Source organism: Electrophorus electricus, chromosome 14 (assembly GCF_041902795.1).
Source record: "Electrophorus electricus isolate QZ-2024a chromosome 14, ASM4190279v1, whole genome shotgun sequence".
Lineage (NCBI taxonomy): Eukaryota > Metazoa > Chordata > Actinopteri > Gymnotiformes > Gymnotidae > Electrophorus > Electrophorus electricus.
In genome coordinates, this window is record NC_137510.1 from 22,279,499 (window position 1) to 22,303,199 (window position 23,701).

Consider the following 23,701-nt stretch of genomic DNA (forward strand, 5'->3'; position numbering starts at 1 on the left):
GACGAGCAGTCTGTTCTAATTTTTATTATAATTTTAGGATTTTTATTAATTTAGCAACTGAATGATTCAAACGCTGGTTTGGTTTCTGTCTGTAAATGGCTGATTACGATATTGTGCTTATTTAACAGGGACAACGCACATTAAAGATTAATGTGATTTGACTTTGCCAAAATTTTCATTTTCATTGGGTGTCCGTGTGCAGATTTAATGAACAATATAAGACTACCTGAAATACAATTATATATAACCAAATTAATTATATAAAACAGAAATAATAAAGTAATAAATAAAGAAATAATAAAGTAATTCAGTTATTCAGTAATTTACAAAAAAGGGAAACTGGTAGGAGCACTTTTGACCTGTCCCAGATTTGGGGTGCAACTGAAATGCTATGCGCCCATTGCCCAGGTGAGCAGCGCGAGCGCCTTTGTCTGGCACTCCCAGCTGCGCCACCGCTGGGACGAGGAGCAGAGACACTGCTATGCCAGCATCTGCGACGCCCACTTCCTCTACTCCTATGAGTACCTGGGCAACACGCCACGCCTGGTCATCACCCCTCTCACTGACAGGTACCCTCCATTCCTGAACACCCCTCCACGAGTTCAGCGACCAGGCGTGCTTACGTGTTTGGGAATGGTATGTCCTTGCGGGCATCGCTCCTAAACGCTGCGCTGTGAGTGAGTGGTGGTGTCGGGTTCATACGCAGGTGCTATGTTACGCTGACCCAGTCTCTGCACCTAACCATGAGCGGAGCTCCAGCAGGCCCCGCCGGCACAGGCAAGACAGAGACCACTAAAGACCTGGGCAAGGCCCTCGGCGTCATGGTGTACGTCTTCAACTGCTCAGAACAGATGGATTACAAGGTGCCGTGGCTGGTTTTATTTCATGGCTACACTCTTTCGGTCTGTTCCTTTTTTGTTTTTGTTTACATCATGTGTTCTTCTGCTGTTGTGCCACCCCTTCAGTCCGTAGGAAACATCTTCAAAGGCCTGTCTCAGACGGGAGCGTGGGGCTGCTTCGATGAGTTTAACCGCATCGCCGCAGAGGTGCTGTCAGTGGTGGCGGTGCAAGTCAAGACCATACAGGACGCAATTCGCCACAGCAGGACACGGTAGGAGACCGAGGACCACCGCACAGGCTCTGCCCACACACAGGTGCGGGCAGGCAGCCGGCAGGTAACACGCGCCCTTCCTGTCCTGTAGCTTCGTCTTCTTGGAGGAGGAGGTCACGTTGAGGCCCACTGTGGGGATCTTCATCACTATGAACCCCGGTTATGCAGGACGAACCGAGTTACCCGAGAACCTGAAAGCTCTGTTCAGGTATGGCTACGTCCCGTGACCTCGGTGCCGCCCTCAAATACAACCACAGGATCAACCGAGACCTTCGAGAACCACACTTCAATACTGACATTGGTGGATTACATTTGTTATTGTAACTTATTTTCATTTAAAATCACTGTAATATTTTAAAAAGGTTTTAATATTACACAGATTAATTTAAAAAATGTTTTGTAAAAAAGTTTTATTGTTTGTTATAGCAAACACCTTGTAACAAATAGGCCTGCTTGGTGAGTGCTGAGTGTGCTTGCAGGCCGTGTGCCATGGTTGTGCCGGATATGGAGCTGATCTGTGAGATAATGCTGATGGCTGAGGGCTTCCTGAACGCCAGGAACCTGGGCAGGAAGTTCATCACCCTGTACAAACTCTGCAAGGACCTACTCTCCAAACAGGTTGTCTGAAATGCGTAGTGTCTTATTAGTGACCGTCAAAGCTCGATATGATGTCAGACCCTGTGCAGTGTCATGGTGTATTTTTATGCAATTAAGTTACTGCAATTACACAGGACCATTATGACTGGGGCCTGCGGGCAGTCAAGTCTGTCCTGGTGGTTGCTGGCGCCCTTAAAAGAGAAGACAAGGCCAGACCGGAGGATCAGGTGGCGCAGTTGTTTCCCTAAAAATTTAGAACTCTGACGGTCCGACGGAATTTTAAGTGATGATTTGAGTACACGGGCACATAGCATTGACGCGCTGTTGTCTTCCACGAGCAGGTGTTAATGCGGGCCCTGCGAGATTTCAACATGCCCAAGATAGTGAGTGAGGACGTACCAGCATTCCTGGGTCTGATAGGTGACCTCTTCCCCGGTGTGGAGGCGCAGAGGCTTACAGATGCTGAATTTGAGCAGCTGGCACGGCAGAGCGCCTTGGAGCTGACACTTCAACCAGAGGAACCCTTTATCCTCAAGGTCAGAACCAGGAGACGCTCATGCAAATTTTCTACCAACACGAAATTATAACTGTCATTTTAATGGGCATTTGTTAAGTGTCCTTCTTGGACAGATGGTAATGATATGTCTCGGACACTGATTGTAGGTGGTTCAGTTGGAGGAGCTGATGAGTGTTCGTCACTCTGTTTTTGTGGTAGGAGATGCCGGCACAGGGAAGAGCCAGGTAGGAGCTCACGTCATATATCTCATCTAATGTTTTCAGCTGAAGTTAGTTTCCCAGAGATTAAACTTTATTAAGTTCATGGGAATCCTTCTTTAAACAGATCCTGAGAACTCTCTACAGAACCTACTTCAACATGAAAATGAAACCTGTCTGGAACGATCTGAACCCCAAAGCCATAAGTACAGATGAACTTTTTGGATTTACCCATTCAGCAACTCGAGAATGGAAAGATGGTACTTAGAAACTCCCTCCTTTTCTAGCTTTACCGCGCTGCCATAAGCCTGTCCTCTTCAGTGCTGGGAATTCACAACCTCGGCCTTGACTTTTGTGCCTCAGGCCTGCTGTCCTGCTTCATGCGTGAGCACGCCAACAACCCCCATCCTGGACCCAAGTGGCTTGTTCTGGACGGAGACATCGATCCCATGTGGATCGAGTCCCTCAACACCGTCATGGATGACAACAAGGTCTTGCTTAATTTGCCTGACGGCTTCACAGAGAATTCCTCCTGCGTTCGCAGTGCACAATGAGCATTTTATCGGCACTTAAAGGGCACCAGATTACAAACGACTAACTGTGGGCCTTCCTAGGCAGCTCGACATGCGTGCTGCGCTATCTTAGCATTTCCTCTTGCTCTCTGTCCCTGAACAGGTGCTGACTTTGGCCAGTAATGAGAGGATTCTGCTCACTCCTTCCATGAGGCTGGTGTTTGAGAGCAGCTGCCTGAGCAACGCCACGCCTGCCACCGTGTCTCGAGCTGGCATTCTATATGTCAATCCACAAGACCTCAGCTGGAACCTGTCTGTCAACCTAAGGACCCCATTCCTTCATTAGATTAGGAATGATTGGACTAACACACTGTTTCACTGCTGATCATTACCCATGTGTCCAGCGTTTTATTCCTTCCTATTTGCAGATATGTGACAAGCTGGATCGACAGAAGGCAGCGTCAGACAGAGAGAGCCCATCTCACTATCCTGTTTGACAAATATGTCTCCCGCTGCATAGAGCAGATGAAAAGCACGTTTAAGACCGTCATTGCCATCCCCGAGAACAGCATGGTACAGGTAGAAAACACACACACACACACACACATTCAGGCCAGTGCGAACACTCAACACAACACACACATACTCCAAATACGCATGGGGTCCTTCCAGGGTGTGTGTATTGACTGCATCTCTGCGTCTCGATCTCGTCTCAGACGCTGTGCTCGCTGTTGGACTGCCTGCTCACTCCTGAGCACGTTCCGGCAGACTCGTCACGGGACGTCTATGAGACATATTTTGTGTTTGCCTGCATCTGGGCCTTTGGTGGCGCCACATGTCAAGATCAGGTATGTTTGTTGTTTTCCTGATTGAAATTGATCTTAAAATGAAAACAAAAGAGTTCTTTGTATATCATATAAATATATTGTATTCTGGTTACTGTAGTGTTACATACAGCAAGCAATTTCACACGGGCAGGATCATTTTAGACAGCAGATGGTTAATCAATAACAGGAACACAGTTCAGTTCTGACATGTCATTATATGTTGCTTTGCGGTTTGTGATTAATCTAAGCGTGTTATACTTATTTGAGGCCGTCTTGCTTTTAGTCGGCAAGGCAGCAGTTTTAGAGCGTTCTTCAGTGAGTTCAGTCCATGACTGCTTTAGCCAGCCAAGCACACGACACGACAGTTCACGCAAAGCGCTGTAAGAATTCGACCAATTCCGTAACAGTAGTCAAGGCTTCGGCTCTGTGAACTTGTACGCAACAGGGATGCTGTACGGAGTTTAAAGGAAAACCGTGGGCCTATTCTTTGCGCGGCTGTCTCTGCAGCTCCGGGATTACAGAGCTGAGTTCAGCGAGTGGTGGACCAAAGAGATGAAGAGCATCAAACTTCCTGCCCATGGCTCTGTGTTTGACCACTACCTGGACCCCCGCACCAGGCGCTTCTCACCATGGGCTGATAAAATACCTGCTTTTCACATGGAGCCAGACACACCAGTACAGGTCTGAGAGTGATACTGTACAGCAAAAAAAAAAGTTCTGGAGATTTGTTTTTCTTTTTTCTGAAAAGTACCTGTCAACCGTACTTTTTTTTTTTCTTGAATATCCCGCTTTGAATAGCGTTCTTTGTCTTCCGCCATGACTCTTTGCTGAGAGAATTCACACCCCCCGCGGCAAGTGGTTTTAATTTCACAACAATAACAGGCTAATTTAGAGTAGTTAGCACATTAGACAGGGTCAGTGAACAGAGGAAAAGACAACAGGCGCTCCAGCCTGGAGGTTAGACCGCTGTCAAGCACATTTCAGCAGCAGATCCAATTACCATACTACACATCACTGAGAGAAGGAGAGAGCAGTCTTCTCATGGTTAGACTCTGTCTTTATTATTCTAAAGCAAATGTGTGAATTTAGGGCACTTAGGGTTGTCATGAATCAGCAAAGTCATGTCGAGATTTTCTAGTTTTACTTTGATGGTGTATGTAAAATATTAAATGCTAATCAAATATCAAATTCACTTCCCTTGTAAAATAATTTTTAAAACCTATTGATTCATTAATCAAGAAATATTTAACCAACCAATGCATTTGCTAGCCATTAGAACGCCCCTGAGCCTATAGAGGTGGACTTGTCTGAAGTGCCGTGTTTCTTCCCGCGGGGCGCAGGCGGTGTGGGTCCCCACGGCCGAGAGCGGGAGGTTGCAGTACTTCCTGCGCCTGCTCCTGGGGAGCGCACAGCCTCTGATGCTGGTTGGGGGAGCGGGCACGGGAAAGACCTCGCTGGTCCGAGACCTGCTCGACGCACTGCCAGACACCTTCCTGACAGCCCACGTGCCTCTCCACTATTACAGCACCTCGTCCACGCTGCAGAGTGAGCAAACCTACTCTGTCTCGTCTATCCCGGGACTTCTGCAGGGAACACAGTGCCTCCTGGTGGGCCGCAGAAGAAATCCGAGTTCTTCTGATAAAAGCAGTAGCAGCTTATAAACAAGGGTTTTTCTTGGCCAGTTAACCTAATTGAATGGGCATTGAAGAGGCTTATACAGATATTGTTTTTCACGTGATTAAGCATTTTTATTATGCTCTAGGTAATGATGTATTGTGCTTAGTAGTCAACTCTGCATGCTGTAACTATCAAGCCAAAAAAAGTTTCATAATAGTACAGTTCAGTACAGTCTACATCACAAACCAATGCACATTCACTAACATTCAACAAAGACTTTCTAGCTCAGAGCTGCCACCTGCTGGACAAACCTCGTGTGCTATTATCTTTCAGGATTGTGCTGCAAATCCAGTCACCTTAATTTACCTCTACTAAATAATTCTTGGGTTCCTGGATTCCAGTCCAGGAAAAAGAGGATCTGATACCATGCATAAAAGCATTTGAATGCATTTGAATGTGTTTAAGCCATTGTTTTTTTTTCTCTTTCTTGTCAGGAATGTTAGAAAAGCCATTGGAGAAGAAGGCAGGCAGGAACTATACCCCCCCAGGGAGCAAGAAACTGATCTACTTTGTTGACGATATGAACATGGCAGCTGTGGATAATTATGGCACAGTTCAGCCACATGCACTCATACGCCAACATCTGGACTATGAACACTGGTCAGCAAAAAGAAATCTCAAAATCACCAGTTTTTTATATATTTATATATATGCGTGAGTGTGTGTGTGTGTGCGCGCGGGCCAGAACTTTTTTTTTAAAATACAGCTCACATGCATGCTGTGTTATTGTCTAGGTATGACAGGCAAAAGTTGTCTTTGAAAGAGATACACAACACCCAGTATATTGCCTGTTTAAATCCACAAGCAGGCAGTTGCACAGTGAACCCCAGACTACAGGTGACTACTATTTGCACTTATTTAATCACTGCTTATATAACAGTATAACATGAGTTTCTAGCAATTTTTATAAATTTTTCTTTTGCTTGGTAGCAAAAACAAATTCTATATATAAAATATTGATCTAATATTTGTGTGTGTGTGTGCTATTCATATTAAAATGCATATTAAAGTGTAGTGCATTTCTCAAAATAAAGAGAGATGACATCTGTATTCTGGATTTTTCAGTGAAGTTTTACTAGTTCTAAATCTGTTCCAGAGGCATTTCGTGGTCCTAGCAGTGAGCAACCCCACCCGTGAAGCCCTGGTTTCCATCTACGGCTCCATCTTGAACATGCACCTGCAGAGCCTGCCGTTCGACACGCCCGTGTTGGGGAGGGGCCCAGCAGTGGCACGGGCAGCCGCTGCCCTCCACCAGAGCGTGCTCCAGCACTTCCTCCCCTCCGCCACCAGGTTCCAGCATGTCTTCAGCCTGTGGGATCTCACCCAGCTCTTCCAGGTGGGCGGAGCTTCCGCAGGGCGTGCGTGTGCAGGCAAGCATACTTGTCTCTCTCTTAACACTTATGTGTGCATGCATATGCGTGCGTGCGTGTGTGGTTCCAGGGCCTGCTGTTCTCCACACCCGAGTGTGTGAAGCAGGGTTCCGACCTCATCCGGCTGTGGGTGCATGAGTCCAGGCGTGTGTACTCAGACCGCCTGGCAGACGCCGAAGACCAGCAGCTCTTCTACAGGCTGCAGGCTGATGTTGCCCACCAAGCATTTGAGGTAAACAGTCAGCACAGTGCAGTTCTCAGTGCACGGTATGTTCAAACCAGTATTTAGCTTAGTGTGGCGTACCTCTAAACAGAAAACCCCGTAGAGTGGAGCTCCTAAATCATTAGCATGTGCAATGCAGTTCTAAAAATATTTTACATCGTTCAAGAATACGATATTTTAAGACAAAGGAATTTGGGGGCTTTGAATATGTCTGAATATTTTGCTTGCACATCATTTAAAAGATATTGTGACACAATATATGTGTACCATGTACTTTATTTAAACAATTTTATTAAATTTACCACTAATCAGTGTGGGAATAATCAAATTAAGAACTTGTAGAATCAATGTCCCTCATTTGATCATGATTTTACAGATATTAGTGATGAATTGTCTAATCTGCTTTGATAAATATAGTTTAGTAAAGAAATGTGTTGCTTTTTCATAAGGGATGAAATGCAGTGGTATTGAAGATTTGGAGCCTTCAGCCTCATTTCTGTGTGATGTGTGTGATAGCCTCACGGCTGTGTCGTGTGTTAGCCTCACATCTGTGTGGTGTGTGTGTTATCCTCACATCTGTGAGCTGTGTGTATTAGCTGTGAGCTGTGTGTGTTAGTCTCATGTGTGTGAGCTGTGTGTGTTAACCTAACGTATGTGAGCTGTCTGTGTTATAACCTAACGTCTGTGAGCTGTGTGTGTGTGTGTTATCCTAACGTCTGTGAGCTGTGTGCGTTATCCTAACGTCTGTGAGCTGTGTGCGTTATCCTAACGTCTGTGAGCTGTGTGCGTTATCCTAACGTCTGTGAGCTGTTGTGTGTGCGTTATCCTAACGTCTGTGAGCTGTGTGCGTTATCCTAACGTCTGTGAGCTGTGTGTGTAAACCTAACATCTGTGAGCTGTGTGTTAGGGCCTGGAGGAGCAGCTGTTGTTGCAGGAGCCCCTGCTGTACCTTCCCAGTGGTGCGGGCAGCGCCCAGCCTCGCTACATCCCTGCAGAAAGCTGGGATTGGCTGAACCAAACCCTGACAGAGGCCTTGTGCAGCTACAACTGTTTCCACGCCACCATGAACCTTGTGCTCTTCCAGGAGGCCATGCAGCACGTGTGAGTGACGCGAGCCGCATGCCACACTATCGAGCAAGGTTCTGCCATCAGCTGCACCGCTGACCGCACTGCCTCCCTGTGGTTGAACCCTGCAGCTGTCGGATCAGCCGTGTCCTGGCGAGCCCGCGGGGACACGCCCTGCTGGTGGGCGTTGGCGGTAGCGGCAAACAGAGCCTGACCCGCCTGGCCGCCCATCTCTGTGGCATGGACCTCTTTCAGCCCACCCTGAGCAACGGCTACGGCATCCAGGAGCTGAAGGTAGCAAACCCAAGAGAGGCCACAGGCAGAATGCTTAAATAATAAAACTAAATAATACATCAAATAATAAAATAATAAATTAAATCATAAAAAAACAAAACAGCTGCAAATTGGGATTGCTGTCAGCCACCAGATAATTCAGCACTTCACCAAAACTAATAAAACCGCATGATTAGATTATCACATATGTAAAGAAGAGGCAGAATAAATTTGGCAGTAATGTTATGCTGGAGTACTAGCAAAAAACGACGTGCCCGTCTCTAACATAACGTGAGGATTAATGTAAAATGGCGGTGATTCATTAAGAGAGATCAAGTTTTCTTTTCGACAACATTTCCCCTGATCAATACTCTCTCCTGCTCTGTGCATGCCATTGATCTCATTTAGTCCTGCCCGTGCTTGAAGCCAAAGGATTGTCAGATCCCATTAAAGGGCCTGGGCAAATATTTCAATGCCCTATTGACGAGGCCGCTGCTATCGTTTCATTCATCAGGGTGCGCTCGGCCCAGGCCGCACGGGCCCACTGCATTGATCTACAGGCACGGCACTCCGGAGACGGGGCGCGCAGTGGCCTTTATACATTAGCACAAGGGCCCCTTTATCCTCCGATGCATTTGCAGATGTTTTATATCGACCCTAAGAACAATAGAGCAGAAAAGGGGGAGGTGACAGTATCTTAAAGGGGAGGTGGGGTGGGGGGGGATTGTTTCCTGTAAAACTGGGAGGTAGGGCAGGGGGTGGGCGGCGATTGTTTCAAGGCATCGTTACACACTCCCTTTAAGCACATAGGTGTGTGCGTGGGTGTGCGTAAATGCTTCATGCTCTAACCCCAGTGTGTGCCCTCAGGTGGATGTCGCAGGGCTCTGTGTGAAGGCTGGAGTGAAAAACCTTCCCACAGTGCTCCTGCTCACGGACGCTCATATCCCAAATGAGCACGTCGTTGTCGTCGTCACCGCTTTGCTGTCCTCAGGTCAGAGCCTCTCTTGCTCACTTTCTCCTACACACACACCCACACACACACACACACACACACACACACACACACACACACACACACACACCCCCCAACACACCTCAGGGGTCTCCCGTATCATCATCACCACCCTGCTTTCCTCAGGTCAGGCCCTTTCTCTTGCTCTCTCTCTCTCTTTCTCCTTCTCACACACAAACATGCACTTCGCACACTTGTCTCCTAAAATCAGGGCCCTTCTCCCCAAGTGTCCCTTGGGAGGCCCCCTCCTTGTACGCTCACACACACTCGCACACCGCAGGGAGTCTCATTGTGCACTTGTCTGATGAATGGGAAACACATGTAAATGTGGAAGTGGAAGTGAAGTAGATTAACGGTGACTGGGACAGGCTTGCGTGTCATTGGATCAGGGCCCCCAACACACAGATGGTGTAGCTCATCTGTCACTGGTGTCAGACCCAGGGGTCAAAGACCTGCTCCGGGAATGTGAATTGGAATAAAGCATCTTTTATTTAAGATTTTAAATTCTAATGGCCTTTTGGTCCTGACTAGTTTTAGATTTATTATTTTCTGTATACATGTATTTACAGTATTTACTGTAGTATATATGTATTTAAATAACACAGTCATGTTTTTGAATGGTTTCAGATGCGAGGTCACTGAACAATGTATGTGTTGATCACAGTGTAGTTGTAGTTCTTTGCAACCTTGTGCTACCCCTGCTTTTCTGGAACCATCTCCACATGCAGATATTATGCCTACTGGCATCCATGGAGTGTAGAGTGTAGGGAGTAGCACCAGTGCTGCCGTGTGTTGCTACAGGTGAGGTCCCGGAGCTGCTCTCCGACGAGGAGGTCAGTGGAGCAGTGAAGGCCGTGAGGAGGGAGGTGCGTTCCCTGGGCCTCCTGGACACCGTGGAGAACTGCTGGAGGCTCTTCACGGAGCGTGTTCGGCGGCAGCTTAAGGTCCTGTAAATGGCTTCATCTCAAGCGCATAAAGAGCACTGCTGCATGCAGGTCAGCATTAGCAAATGGCTGTAAATTGTGCATATCTGTTGACTCCTGTGAGTGTGTGTGCGTGTGTGTGTGTGTAGGTGGTGCTTTGCATGTCTCCTGTAGGTAAGACCCTGCGTGGTTGCGTGCGGCGATTCCCAGCTCTGCTCAGCTGCACCACTCTGGACTGGTTCCATGAATGGCCCCAGGAGGCTCTGCATTCCGTCAGCCTGCGCTTCTTGCAGGACCTCCCCGGCATCGAGGTGAGCTGCTCCCGCATGGGTCCGTGCCGCGTGTATCATGGTTTTTTGCCCGACATTCATTCGAGGCAAACTTCAGCTCAGACATTTAGCGGCAGTGTTAGTGTCCCCTCCTTACACCATCTAGTGTGTGCTAGATCCCTCATCGTTAGCTCCACTCTGAAGTGAAGACAAATGGGTGATCACATGCACCATGAGCATAACGGCACCGTTCCCCTCTCTCTCTCTCTCTCTCTTTCTCCCTGTTTGCCTTTTCCCTTTCTCTTTCTTGGTCTCTATCGCTCCTTCTGTCTCTTTCCTTTTCTCCCTCTGTCTACCTCTCTCTCTCTCTCTCTCCCTCACTGTCTCTCCCTGTCTCCTTTCCTCCCATTCTTTCCGTCTCTGTCCCTCCCTCTGTCCCATTCTCTCTTTCCCTTTCTCTCCCTCTCGCTTCCTCTTTCTCTCTCACACTGTTTGTAATCTTGTTTTCCTTGTGCCAGTGGAACGATCACTAAGCAGGATCATTTATGCTAATGAAGCAATGCTTATTAATACACACAGACCGACTCTAAAGAGCCACAGCTGTTTCAGGGTTTGCCAGACTGTGTGTGTGTGTGTGTCTGTGTATGTGTGTGTGCGCATGCATACATCTGCACACGTGTCGGTATATTAGATGACTCAAGGCTAGCTATTACTATGCAGTCTGTCAGGATGGCTGTTTGCAGATCACTGCTGGATCCCAGTGGAGCATCGTACTGATAGACTGCAGCAGTACAGTGGTACTGTATGTAATGCTTCGCGTGGAGCTTATTTCAGCTCAACGTAAACTCAGGTTTGACTACTGATCAAGACGTGATAAATACGGGTGTTTAGCAGAAAGATTTTATGCTCCAGTTCAAAATTATTTATACAGAACCTCAAAGTGGCATATTTACAACAACTTAAAAGTATGATCTTATGATAAATGTATTTTTTGATAATGAAGTGCATAGTCCCAACATTTATTTGATAACGTTATATAAGCGACGCCTATGATCGGCTACCTTTGCTGAGAGAATGGACAGGGAGAAAGCGAGTGTTCCCACCCAGTGAGAGCGCAGTGAGGGAGCCATGCTTGCGCTCAGGTCTCAGGAACTCTCGCCTGGCGCATTACTCTCCTCGCCCTCTCCTAGTCTTAATCGCCTCACACTGCCAGCACCTAAATCTCAAATTGAGTAAGTCCACCACCTACAAACTTGCCGATGAATTCAGGATTTATGAAGATGATATTTCAGGACCCGTCACAGGCGAGGGATGTTAAAGAGTGCTTAATCCAGCCAGCTCCCACTCCCACTCCCTGTCTCTCTCTCTCTCTTTCTCTCTCTCTCTCCTCTCTCCTCTCTCTTCTCCTCCTTCACAGCCCGCCTTTCAGGAACCCATCAGTCTTTTCCTGGCCCACGCTCACGCCAGCGCGAAGCAGGCTGGCGAGCGCTACCGCCGGGCGGAGAGGAGGCACACCTATAGCACGCCCCGGAGCTTCCTGGAACTGCTCAGCCTGTATGGCAGCCTGCTGGAGAGGAAGCGCGAGCAGCTGCAGCAGAGGCTGGCCAGGCTGCGTTCGGGCCTGCAGGAGCTGAAAACCACCGCTGCGCAGGTTGCTGTCCCCCCCACTCCCCCCCACCCCAGCCGACCCACATGCTGTAACCCTCCCAAGGCTGGAGGTGTGCATTAGCACTGCCATTTAGCTCCATCACTAATGGTTTATTTAGGTCTCTCCGAGCACCGGCAACCCCTGAAGGATAAAAGGCTGCACATAAACCTTGAGCTTGAGTGTGGAGATGATTGCTTCTGCCTCTGCCATCTAGGATTTATTATTTAAATGATCACAAAAAGTTTATGTAGTAACGAATATTAATACTGGATTTTCCACAGACAGAGTTTGGTCAATAACTGTGAAAAATGTCTGACACTGCGTTCATTTTTGTGCCAGCAATGTTGATCAGACTGTTTGGTTTAGACACGTTATTTGTCATCATTATAAAAATTGTTTTGGAAAATAGAATGTTTCCCCTCTCCTTTACTGCTATTGTAACTCTGGCTTGTCCTTGAGGATTGCTGAGGGGCATTAGCACAGATGCCATTGCTAGAAATGTGGTGTGTCACCGCATGTGTGTGCTAGGTGGAGGACCTAAAGGCCAAGCTGGGCTCCCAGGAAGTGGACCTGACCCTGAAGAGCCAGGCGGCCGAGGCCCTCATCACCAAGATCGGCCGGCAGACGGAGAGACTGAGCCAGAAGCGGGCCGACGCCGACCTGGAGGAACAGAAGGTGAGCGCCTGACAACCACCCCGCCACACGCGTGACCCGCCCCTGGCAGGCCCCTCCGGGACAGAAAGTATCGCTACGTTTGTGTGCAGGTGGCAGCTATCCAGGCAGAGGTGACTCGCAGACAGAGAGACTGTGAGCACGACCTGGCCAAAGCTGAGCCAGCCCTAGAGGCTGCAACTGCTGCTCTGGATACCCTGAACAAGGTGAGGAACACACGGCAAGCACACTTCTGTCAGGGATTAAGGTGGGGATGTTGCAGATCAGTTGGATATTCAAAATGGAAAACCGTTGACTGTCAAGTATTGTTCAGCTCTCTAAGCACTGACCCAGGGCTGTTTCTTAGTTAAGGGAGAGACCAGTGATCCGTTGCTGTGTTTTGGTGTGTGAGGTTCTGTGATGTTGTTCAAAGACCCGTATACTGTATTGCTGAGAACTTTCCTACTTGCTGCAAGGTTTCCTGACTGGGGATTTCTGGTTATTTCATCTTCATTTTGTACACTCTAGTGTTTTCAACTGCTTTTGAAATGATTGCCTTGTGCAGGTGAACCTGACTGAGCTGAAGACGTTCCCCAACCCTCCTGAGGCTGTGACTAATGTGATGGCAGCTGTGATGGTCCTCTTGGCCCCGCGTGGACGTGTTCCTAAAGACCGCGGCTGGAAGGCTGCCAGGGTCTTCATGGGCAAGGTGACGTCCCCCGCTGACACACCAATCTGACAGACTTCATTTTAATGCACAGGCAAGCCTTGGCCCTGAGACCTCCACCAGCAGTGGCGCTTTAAATATGCTACATTTTACAAACCTCACCGATGTGGCTATTAGGTGCATGTCGGACGATACAGGGGGTGGTTGCGTTTATCAGGGTCTAAGGAAAGACTGCATTGCCATCTTCTTGTCACAGAGGAGACAGAATAGTAATAATAATACCTAAGAGGATTCTCTCGTGTTTAACATGGCTAAAGTCATTGCTTGTGCAGTAAGCATCTCAGGCTTGTCCTTGCAGCTGGACGACTTCCTGCAGGCTCTGATGTGCTATGATAAGGAGCACATCCCCGAGCAGTGCCTGAGTGTGGTGAAGCAGGAGTACCTCAGCAACCACCACTTCCACCCTGACCACGTTCGCACCAAGTCCTTCGCTGCTGCCGGCCTCTGCGCCTGGACCATCAATATAATGCGCTACTACGAGGTGACGAGAAAGCCAAACACGACAGGTCTTGATCAAAAATGAATGTTACAGTATACTTGAGCATTGCGAACAGTTTTATACTTCAGTACTGAAACCGTAAACCACGGTAGATGGGTTCTCTGTTTTTCAGTTGTATTGTGAAGTCGCTCCAAAGCGTCTAGCCCTTTCTCAGGCCAACACGGAGCTGGAGAATGCTACAGCTAAACTTCTCACTGTTAGAAAGAAGCTCCATGTAAGTATTGTCTTCAACTAATGTTTGCTTTGATCTTAAAGTTGAGGTTTCAAAAAAGAACAAGTGTAGAAGCATCAAAGAAGGGTGAAAAAGAGAAAAAAACAATGCTTCTCTACATGTTAAATACACATAATGTTAATGGGCATTTTTTAACATTTCTTAACCCACCATGAAATCCTGTGTGCTGATCATATGCTTGATTGAACGCTGTGCTTGGAGAATGTCCCCGCTCACGCCGGCTCGCGTTTGCCCTCAGGACCTGGACGGGCATCTGCAGAACCTCACGGCTCAGTTTGAGAGAGCGGCAGCCGAGAAGCTCTGCTGCCAGGAGGAAGTGACCCGCACCAGGCAGACCATCGAGCTGGCCAATCGGCTGGTGGGGGGCTTGCAGGTACTGGGCGGAGTGCAGAACGGTGGAGAGCTGCATTGCTGGTCTGGGGTCAGCGTGTGGCCACACTGCATGCTAGGGCGGCATTGGACGTGGCCTCGGCTTAAGGGTTTGGCTAGCGGCAGAGATGCTGTGTTAGGAAGGAAGGGATGCACCATGATAAAAGCACCATTAAACTGGCCAAGACCTCAGTGGCCACTGGCCAAACGGAGGTGAGGAAAGAGACAGATAGCCTGTTATATAGCCTACCAGCCATAGCCACTAGCTTGCCAAAACACATCACATATTATCATTATCTGCTTTAAACAGTATGTAAAGCATGAATTTTAATACCTAAATTTTGAAATGTGTGAATTGTATTTAAAAAAGAATTGTGAATCCATTTTCATTTGTGTAACATGTACGAATTGTCCAGTGACTCTCACTTTTCATTTCTGTATTCTGTTCAGAAGTAAAAATTAGTTTTACTTGTTTTTCCCCCTCCTCAGAATGCTCAGACATTAATCCCCAGGATTATCCAAAATCTTTACCACTGTTAATGCGAAATAAAATGAATGTAATATTTCTTTTAGTAGTTTTATTTAAAACATTCGACTTTCTTATTCAGGGAAATGAATAAGGCTAGGATGGGACAGCTTGGCTTTTAAACATATCAAGACAAATGATTTGTCTTTATGCCATTGACCTGGAAGCAATAGTGTTTAGACTAATAAATCAGCCCGTCTATATTTAATCATTAACTCACTGCGAAGCCTCAACAGCTGTTGGAAATTAAAAACGCTTCACCCAGGACTGAGTGATATTCCCAGCAATCCATAATACATTAGGCTAAAATTATAGTGATTTTTAACTGTCGGAGAATTTATTATGCGACATGTTCTGGACGCTCGACCCTACGAAGCCGACGTTAGGCAAGATTTATCGCCGCGGGAGCATCTCGGCAATATTATCGAAGTCCTAAATGAGAGCTAAATTGATGCCGCGTGAAACTGTAACTAAACTTTCAAAGCCGGTTTAGGTGAATTGCGACTGTATTCTTTATCGCTTACGTTCTCCCGGCACGTGTGATCAGTGGGGAGGGGACGCGATCAGCAGCTGGGCCATGCGAACGGCCCCCTCCTCTCCGGACGACAGACGCTGTAAAGTCGTCCGGGTGGATTTAACTGTACAACTTTAGCGTCCGGCTACAGTGATCCTGATATGACGCTTAACATAAAAGAGGTTCAGGATAATATATTAATAAGATCTGGAGTAACATGCGGGGTATATACAGAACTATTTTACTGGGGGAATGTATTTACATGCTGGCGTGTATATTTACAGTTTATAAAGTTTGCTGAACTTCAGTTGCGTGGTCGCAAACAAACTGGTTTGTTAATAATTCATATTTTTAAAAAGTGATTTAAAAATGACACATTCAAAAAAGCAGTTTGAGCAGTCTGTGATCTGCTTTCTCTCTTTCTGCTTTGTGTGTGTGTGTGTGTGTGTGTGTGTGTGTGTGTGTGTGTGTGTGTGTGTTCGCGCACGCAGTCGGAGAACGTGCGCTGGTCGGAAGCAGAGCTGGACCTGCAGGCTCAGCAGGACACGCTGTGCGGGGATGTGCTGCTGGCCGCAGCCTTCGTCTCCTACGCTGGACCGTTCACGCAGCCTTACCGCCAGCAGCTTCTCCAGGAGGCGTGGAAGCCCTTCTTCAGACAACTGAGAGTACGGATAACTCCCACCTTCCGAATGCTCTGTGGAGGCAGGAATCTCTACTGCCTTACATTGTATCGTCCAAATGATCCCGAATTTCCCACCTCGCATGTGCTTTCGCATTTTTGAAAACGTCCTCGTGAGCACTGTAGCGTGGCGTCCCGATGGCGCCGACGCAGGAACCAGCAGAGCGTTGAGCTGAATGCCGGCACTGTGTGTTTTCCTCTCCTCACACCTCGCGCTGCAGCCCCCCGTCCCGCTGACAGAAGGCCTGGACCCCGTCCTGCTGCTGGCCGAGCAGGCCGCCGTGGCCGCCTGGCACAACCAGGGCCTGCCGGCCGATCGGCTGTCCGTGGAGAACGCCGTCATCCTGACCTGCAGCCAGCGCTGGCCAGTCCTGGTGGACCCCCAGCAACAGGCAAGCAGGTGGCTGCGGGGTCTCTATGGGCCGGGCCTGAGAGTGCTGCAGTGCGGAGCTGAAGGGTGAGGAAGAGGAGCATCTGTCCGTGTAGCCCCCAGCCTTCTCCAAATGGAATTGAATTAGAATGTTTCCTCATCAACAGAGTCAATATATTGTTGCCTGGATGGTGAAACATTTTGAATGCATTTCACACAGATGTTTATTGCTCTGTGTGGACATTGTTTTCGGGAAGCGTGCCACGTTCTCTGGCCTTGTTGCGGCAGGTACATGGAGGAGATCATGCGGGCTTTAGCCTGTGGTGAGGCAGTGCTGATCGAGAATGTGGAGGAGAGAACAGATCCAGTCCTGGAGCCTCTGCTGGTCAGGAGCACTGCACACAGAGGAAGGCAAGCACTGCACCCATATTAATCACTCCCCAAAAGGTCTCCAGTCTTTCAGCAATGCCTCATATTTTTACATGCATACATACATGTGTACAAAAATGTATTTTTCCTTAAATCTTTTTTTTTTTATGCCAGCCTTAGAAGCCTTTTTTTTTTTCTGGAGTTTTCTGTCAGAGTTGAAAAGCCCTGCTCAATAGTCAGTTGTGACTTAGTAGAATATGATAGGTTGCTGTTTAAATTGTAGATGAATTAGTGTTGCATGAGTTGAATCGAGTTGGGGGCAGCTGTATTGATCTTGCTTTCAGGGTGGGTGATAGATGTGCATTTGTTTGCTCATATTCTTTGTGCGAGTTGAATATGGATCAGCTTCTCCTGAAGCGACCGATCAGCTTCTCCTGGCACTTGTGGGACCTGCACAGAGAGCTTCAGCTCCCTAACAGGGATGGTGGGGACAGCAAGACTGTGGTGGACAACCTGTTGAGCTGAAGCGGCAGGTGCCATATTACCAAAGCGTATTATCATATTGCTAAGTGCAAGTGCTCCCTTTGCCTTAGAACAGATAGAACAAAGCCTGGACTTCTTCATCAGTTAATATGTCACAGTCCTGTGATGAATAGATATTTAGTTTAAGCTAGTATATGCCAGTAAATTGTTAGATCTGGTATATCATCTCATGCCTGGCTCGGTGTCTTCTCCCGTACCTTAAATTTGATGTGTTGTGTTTAAAGGGGCCCTTCTTCCCTTGCCTTTACTGAAATAATGAATTTTTAAGTAAATACTGTTCAAGTTTCAAAATACACCATTCACTCCCCCAGTCTAGACAGTCCATATATGGAATCTACACTGCAAAAACAGCCCAGTCTGTAATCGCTGTTTCTCTGATGTTGTCAGAACAGTCATTTACATATCTTATTAAGCCTACTGAAGTTTAGCCCAGCCCACTTACATCGCAGGTCTCAGGCGTGCTTCGGCTCGGAACGCTTTTTGAAATGAGGCGCGATGCACGGCAACCAATCAAAACAGCTTTTTAATCTTATATCTTCCTTAAAGCTGCAGTAACAGAAACAGGCTCTTTTAAAGAGAGGTTGGAAATTCACATAAGCATGAATTATGGCTGTTTTTAGAACTTTAAAAGCAAAAAAACATTGTAAGTGGACATCAGTGAAAAACAGGATATGGGAAATGTAGGAAAATGTAGAATATGGACCCATTTGTTAGCCAGGTATCCAGGTGAAGTTTCCCTGTAGGTCTGCTGACCCATGGCAGTGGTCACATATCTAATCTGACCGTAAGTTCAGCCCTGCTTGTGACCCACCGGCTGCTCTCCAGCCCTGATCAATCCGGCCTGGCCGCAGCAGCCATGATGAATCTGGTGTGGCTCCACAGCTGAAGTTCATTAATAATTGGAATGTTGCAGAGTGTGAAGTAATGAATACTAATTATTCCTTTCATGTCTGACGGAGGAGTATGAGCCAATCCATCAGCCAGGACTTTAATTTGGTGGAGTAATGGTTACATCAATAGTACATTAATTCCGTCTTGTGAAGATATAGAGTTGAAGCGGTCCCGGGTTTCGGCGGACACTGGCATGGGCACCTAGCTGCTGGCTGACAAGTCCCCCGGTAATTAGAGAAAAATTAAAAGGCACCAGGTCTGGCCAGCCAGGCCTGCTTTAATTGAAATGCAGATTGGGATAAATATTGGCTGCTGGGAATGTAATCTTCCAGGTTTTATTTAATGCCATTTGCCTGTGGTGGCTATCAGCTACGTTTGTCATATTTTTCTCTCTCTTTCCAATTACGGAGCTGGTGAAGTGTCAGGAAAATGCTGTAGCCATAGCTTCATTGAAATTAGTAAACTCTTTTGCAAGGTGCTTTATATCTTTGCTCCCAAGATTAAATGTTGTTTTGGATTATGTAGGTTTTTTTTTTTTATCCATCATGCAAAATCAGTACTGATACAAAATCCGTTAGCTAACATATTAATTTTGATTAAGACAAGGGTATATAAGAATCCAGAAGACTGCCCATAAATATACCAAAGCATCTTATCATTTAGTGACCCTCTGTGTGTTTTATAATTCAGTTCATATTCCATGTCTGAGGAAAAACCATAGTGTGTAACATCATACTGCGTGACATCATACTGCGGCTTCAGCCGGAGACCATGAAACATATTCTCTGTATATGCTCTGGCTATTTTGCGTAACCCACCTGCAGGTCCATCAGACTCGGGGGGAAAGAGTGTGAGTATAACAGCACCTTCCAGCTCCTCCTGCACACCAAGCTGGCCAATCCTCACTTCCCCCCGGAGCTGCAGGCCCACACCACCCTCATCAACTTCAGCGTGACGCAGGGCGGCCTGGAGGAGCAGCTCCTGGGACAGGTGGTCCGCCACGAGAGGCCCGACCTGGAGAGCCTGAAGGTCAGCGCCGGACCATACAGTTACACGCTTAACACGCTATGAAGTTCCTTCATGAGCCTGGTGCGCGTGGTGCTTCCTGCGTCCAGGTGGAGCTGAGCACGCAGCAAAACCTGGGCCGGATCGAGCTGAAGGGGCTGGAGGAGGAGCTGCTGAGTGGCCTGTCCGCCGCTAAAGGCAGCTTCCTGCAGAACGCGGCATTAGTGCAGCAGCTGGAGTACACCAAGAGCACTGCTGCGCACGTCCGCAACAAGGTGCGGATTGCCCCCCCGTCACACAGCCGAGCCTGCACATGCCCACGGAGTCAATACTCCTCTTTAGTCTGAAGCCCTTCTGGCTGTAGCCTAATGCTGTAAAGTGTCTCTAATCACTAAGTGATGTCTGTTTTCTTCAGGAAATGTTTTAACTTAAAATAAAAGTAATATCCTTAATAACAAGGGTACTTGGAACTCAAGAAAGTAGAAAATGTTTTTAAGTAGTCCAGTAAATTGCTATTGGAACTGGAACTCATTGTTATTATATTAATACACTGCCTGGCCAAAAAAAAGGTCACCACCTGTATTTAACCAAGCAAATAGGTAAGAGCCTCTCATTGGATAATTACTGATTATGTTTCAGCTGGCAACAAGTTATTTAACCCTAACTGATGCAGTGAGTAGGTTCTCATTTGTTAAACAACCATGTCGAAAGACACATCCTGTGATCGTGGAAAAGATGTTAATCTGTTTCAGAAGAGCAAATTATTGGCATGCATCAAGCAGAGAAAACATCTAAGGAGATTGCTGAAACTACTAAAATTAGGTTAAGAACTGTCCAACGCATTATTAAAAAGTGGAAGGACAGTGGGGACACATCATCTTCAAGGAAGGAATGTGGTTGAAATTTTTTTTTTTTGAATGATTGTGATCGGTGATCACTTAAACGTGTGGTGAAATCAAATAATAGAAAAACAACAGTAGAACTCAGGGATATGTTTAATAGTGAAAGTAAGAGCATTTCCACATGCACAATATGAAGGGAACTCAAGGGATTGGGACTAAACAGCTGTGTAGCATTAAGAAAACCACTTCTCAGTGAGGCTAACCGGCAAAAACGGCTTCAATGTGCTAGGGAGCATAAAGATTGGACTCTGGAGCAATGGAAGACGGTCATGTGGTCTGATGAGTCCAGACTGACCCTGTTCCAGAGTGATGGGCGCATCAGGGTAAGAAGAGAGGTGCCTTAAGTGATGCACCCATCATGCCTAGTGCCTACTGTATAAGACTGTGGGGGCAGTGCTATGATCTGCAGTTGGTCAGGTCTAGGTTCAGAAACATTATATGCCCAAAGAATGACTTCCTGAATATACTGAATGACCAGGTTATTCCATCAATGGATTTTTGCATCCCTGATGGCATAGGCATATTCCAAGATGACAATGCCAGGGTTCATTGGGCTCAAATTGTGAAAGAGTGGTTCAGGGAGCATGAGACATCATTTTCACACATGGATTGGCCACCACAGAGTCCAGACCTGAACCCCACTGAGAATCTTTGGGATGTGCTGGAAAAGACTTTGAGCAGTGGTCCAAATCTCCCATCATCGATGTAAGATCTTGGGGCGGGGGGGGGGGGGAAATGAATGCAACTCTGGACAGAAATAAATGTTGTGACTGCAGAAGCTTGTGGAAATAATGCCACAGCGAATGCATGCCGTAATCAAAGTGAAAGGTGGTCTAAAGAAATATTAGAGTGTGACCTTTTTTTTTGGCCAGGCAGTGTATATTATTATTATTATTATTATTATTATTATTAAGATTATTTTTATTATGATTATTATTAAATGATAATTGGAGGACGCATGATTGTACTCACACCCGCCACTTTTTTTTAAACACTTCCAGTAAACCTGTCTTCAGGGTGTACTTTAAAAGTGTGCAGTTACAGATAGCCCATGTGCTTGTAGCCACACTCTCCACCATTTAGCACTGGACAGTTTTTGACCACTGGACTCCTGCCAACCTGATATTATTTGGGTCGATGGCTATTCTCAACACAGCATTAGCTCAGTAATTGGACATGGTAATTGCGTGGTACTGGGTATTGAACTGCAGAAGTTTATCAGGCACAGCAGTGTTGCTAGGGTGACACATGTCTGTGTCAATCCTGGGTGGAGTCTGGCCCTCCACACAGTCAAACCCAACAGTGGTCCTGTGGTCAGAAACTAGGTTAACCCTGGTGAAGGGACAGAGGAAGGCTAACACAAACCGCAGGTGGAAACAGACAAGCTATAAACTCTAACCATACATCTGGAAGGCATTTCCAATAAGGTGGCTATTGAGTGTATTTCAATCTTTCACAGGTTATAGAGGCACAAGAAAACGAGATGAAACTAAATGAAGCCCGTGAGCTGTACCGCCCCATAGCCCAGAGAGCTGCACTCCTGTACTTTACAGTTAAAGAGCTGCACAACATCAATCCTATGTACCAGTATTCACTCAAGGTAAAACTTCATCACTGTTCTAGTCCATGTTACACTGCTATGTTTCCAAACTGAATCATTCTGTGCACTGGAGTTCCGCCCAAATAAAAAAGATTTGCATCCAAACCAGCACTGGTTCTGCTCTCACTTGCGGGGCCCTGCTCTCCCCTGCGTGCAGTCCTTCAGCACAGTGTTCCACAGAGCCCTCGAGCAAGCTCCACGGGACCAAGATGTGGCTGTGCGTGTCCACTCCCTTACCGAAGCTGTTACCTACTCAGTCTTCCTGTATGCCAGCCAGGGCCTCTTCCAGAGGGACCGACTCACCTTCCTGAGCCACACGGCCTTCCAGGTGAGGGGACGGTCCCATCCGGCATTAATCACTGCACTTTTCTGCCCCTACATTAACTTCCATGAGGCCCTGTCAAAGGAGCCTGCTCCGCGCATAGCGATTAGCGCACCTCTCCCTCGGCTGGGCAGGCCCGACAGAAGGGAGAGACGCGGCGGCATGGCGCAGGTCCCTGGGAGGACAGCACCCGCCTCACCTGCTGCCCAGCCCCGGGTCACTCCATCACCACCGGATGGAGAAGTCTAGTAAAAACCCGAGGTGCTGCGCTCCAGATGTGCTGTCTCCAGTTGTGCTGTCTCCAAATGTGCTGTCTTTTCTGCTGTCTTCAGATTCTCCTGATGAGAGGAAGCATTGAGGCTGAAGAGCTGGAGCTCCTGTTGCGCTTGCCTGTGGAGTTCTGCGATGGAAGTCCTGTCAGCTTCCTGTCAGCACAGGCCTGGGGAGCCATCAGGGTAAACATGCGTTTGGTCTTCCGTTATTTTAAGTTTGGCTTTGCAGACGATAGTTGGAAACACAAGGCCATCCAGCCATTAGAATACAGCACCGGGTATTAGAGTTTCAAAATCTTCACAACCTGTTGTAGTTTAGGAATTTTTAATTATGACTAGGATGAATATGTTCATATGCATTCTAACACTAATAACCTACATAACGTCAATGTGCACTGCAGGCGCTCTCGGTGGTGGAGGCGTTTCGAGGCCTGGACCGGGATGTGGAGGGCTCTGCTAAGCGCTGGAGAAAGCTGGTGGAGTCTGAGTGTCCGGAGAGAGAGCGCCTCCCTCTGGACTGGAAGAAGAAGAGCACCCTACAGAAACTCATCATCCTCAGGGCCATGCGGCCTGATCGAATGAGCTACGCTCTCAGGTTGGACCCTACAGCTCACCGCTAACAAAACTTCATTTACATACTTGTGTAATACCCAACGCAGATGTAGTGGTGTGTGTGAATGAATGTAAAAGCCATCTAAGTGATTGTATCTGTCTGTAAAGCGTTCTTGAGTTCGAGAAAGGTGCTATGTAAATGTAACTAATAATAATGTTTGTGTTGATTATGTGGTTGATTCATTGTTTTACTGTAGGAACTTTGTGGAGGAGAGTTTGGGCTCCAGGTACGTAGACACAGGTGGAGTAGAGTTTGAGAAGTCCTATGAGGAGACCAATCCATCTACACCAGTCTTCTTTATCCTGTCTCCCGGAGTCAACCCACTAAAAGATGTTGAAACACTGGGTATGTTCTGTAAGAAATGTCTTCTCTAAGTAACTGTCAGACCTCTTCCCA

The 23,701-nt window shown here is 47.2% G+C and overlaps 1 protein-coding gene across 2 annotated transcripts in view; it reads left to right on the forward strand.

The window, feature by feature from the left end:
* si:dkey-233k19.3 (dynein axonemal heavy chain 11) overlaps positions 1-23,701 on the forward strand; it is a 44,170-nt gene that overhangs the window by 13,241 nt on the left and 7,228 nt on the right. Inside the window, exons 32-72 of one of the 2 annotated variants that reach the window (XM_035530898.2) lie at positions 409-569; positions 707-863; positions 966-1,111; positions 1,203-1,319; positions 1,591-1,729; positions 1,843-1,935; positions 2,050-2,244; positions 2,372-2,449; positions 2,550-2,682; positions 2,786-2,913; positions 3,098-3,246; positions 3,363-3,513; positions 3,651-3,782; positions 4,269-4,442; positions 5,102-5,306; positions 5,873-6,038; positions 6,173-6,275; positions 6,535-6,774; positions 6,879-7,040; positions 7,939-8,132; positions 8,228-8,390; positions 9,237-9,360; positions 10,183-10,325; positions 10,454-10,615; positions 11,991-12,224; positions 12,750-12,896; positions 12,986-13,099; positions 13,438-13,581; positions 13,898-14,080; positions 14,211-14,312; positions 14,569-14,703; positions 16,231-16,404; positions 16,640-16,875; positions 17,077-17,199; positions 19,416-19,620; positions 19,707-19,871; positions 21,958-22,098; positions 22,256-22,426; positions 22,753-22,875; positions 23,094-23,287; positions 23,502-23,650. In XM_035530898.2, the coding sequence (XP_035386791.2) occupies positions 409-569; positions 707-863; positions 966-1,111; positions 1,203-1,319; positions 1,591-1,729; positions 1,843-1,935; positions 2,050-2,244; positions 2,372-2,449; positions 2,550-2,682; positions 2,786-2,913; positions 3,098-3,246; positions 3,363-3,513; positions 3,651-3,782; positions 4,269-4,442; positions 5,102-5,306; positions 5,873-6,038; positions 6,173-6,275; positions 6,535-6,774; positions 6,879-7,040; positions 7,939-8,132; positions 8,228-8,390; positions 9,237-9,360; positions 10,183-10,325; positions 10,454-10,615; positions 11,991-12,224; positions 12,750-12,896; positions 12,986-13,099; positions 13,438-13,581; positions 13,898-14,080; positions 14,211-14,312; positions 14,569-14,703; positions 16,231-16,404; positions 16,640-16,875; positions 17,077-17,199; positions 19,416-19,620; positions 19,707-19,871; positions 21,958-22,098; positions 22,256-22,426; positions 22,753-22,875; positions 23,094-23,287; positions 23,502-23,650 (6,355 nt within the window). Of the gene's footprint in view, positions 1-408; positions 570-706; positions 864-965; positions 1,112-1,202; positions 1,320-1,590; positions 1,730-1,842; positions 1,936-2,049; positions 2,245-2,371; positions 2,450-2,549; positions 2,683-2,785; positions 2,914-3,097; positions 3,247-3,362; positions 3,514-3,650; positions 3,783-4,268; positions 4,443-5,101; positions 5,307-5,872; positions 6,039-6,172; positions 6,276-6,534; positions 6,775-6,878; positions 7,041-7,938; positions 8,133-8,227; positions 8,391-9,236; positions 9,361-10,182; positions 10,326-10,453; positions 10,616-11,990; positions 12,225-12,749; positions 12,897-12,985; positions 13,100-13,437; positions 13,582-13,897; positions 14,081-14,210; positions 14,313-14,568; positions 14,704-16,230; positions 16,405-16,639; positions 16,876-17,076; positions 17,200-19,415; positions 19,621-19,706; positions 19,872-21,957; positions 22,099-22,255; positions 22,427-22,752; positions 22,876-23,093; positions 23,288-23,501; positions 23,651-23,701 lie in introns of those variants that run through there. The other variant, XM_081695624.1, reaches the window with a different exon arrangement.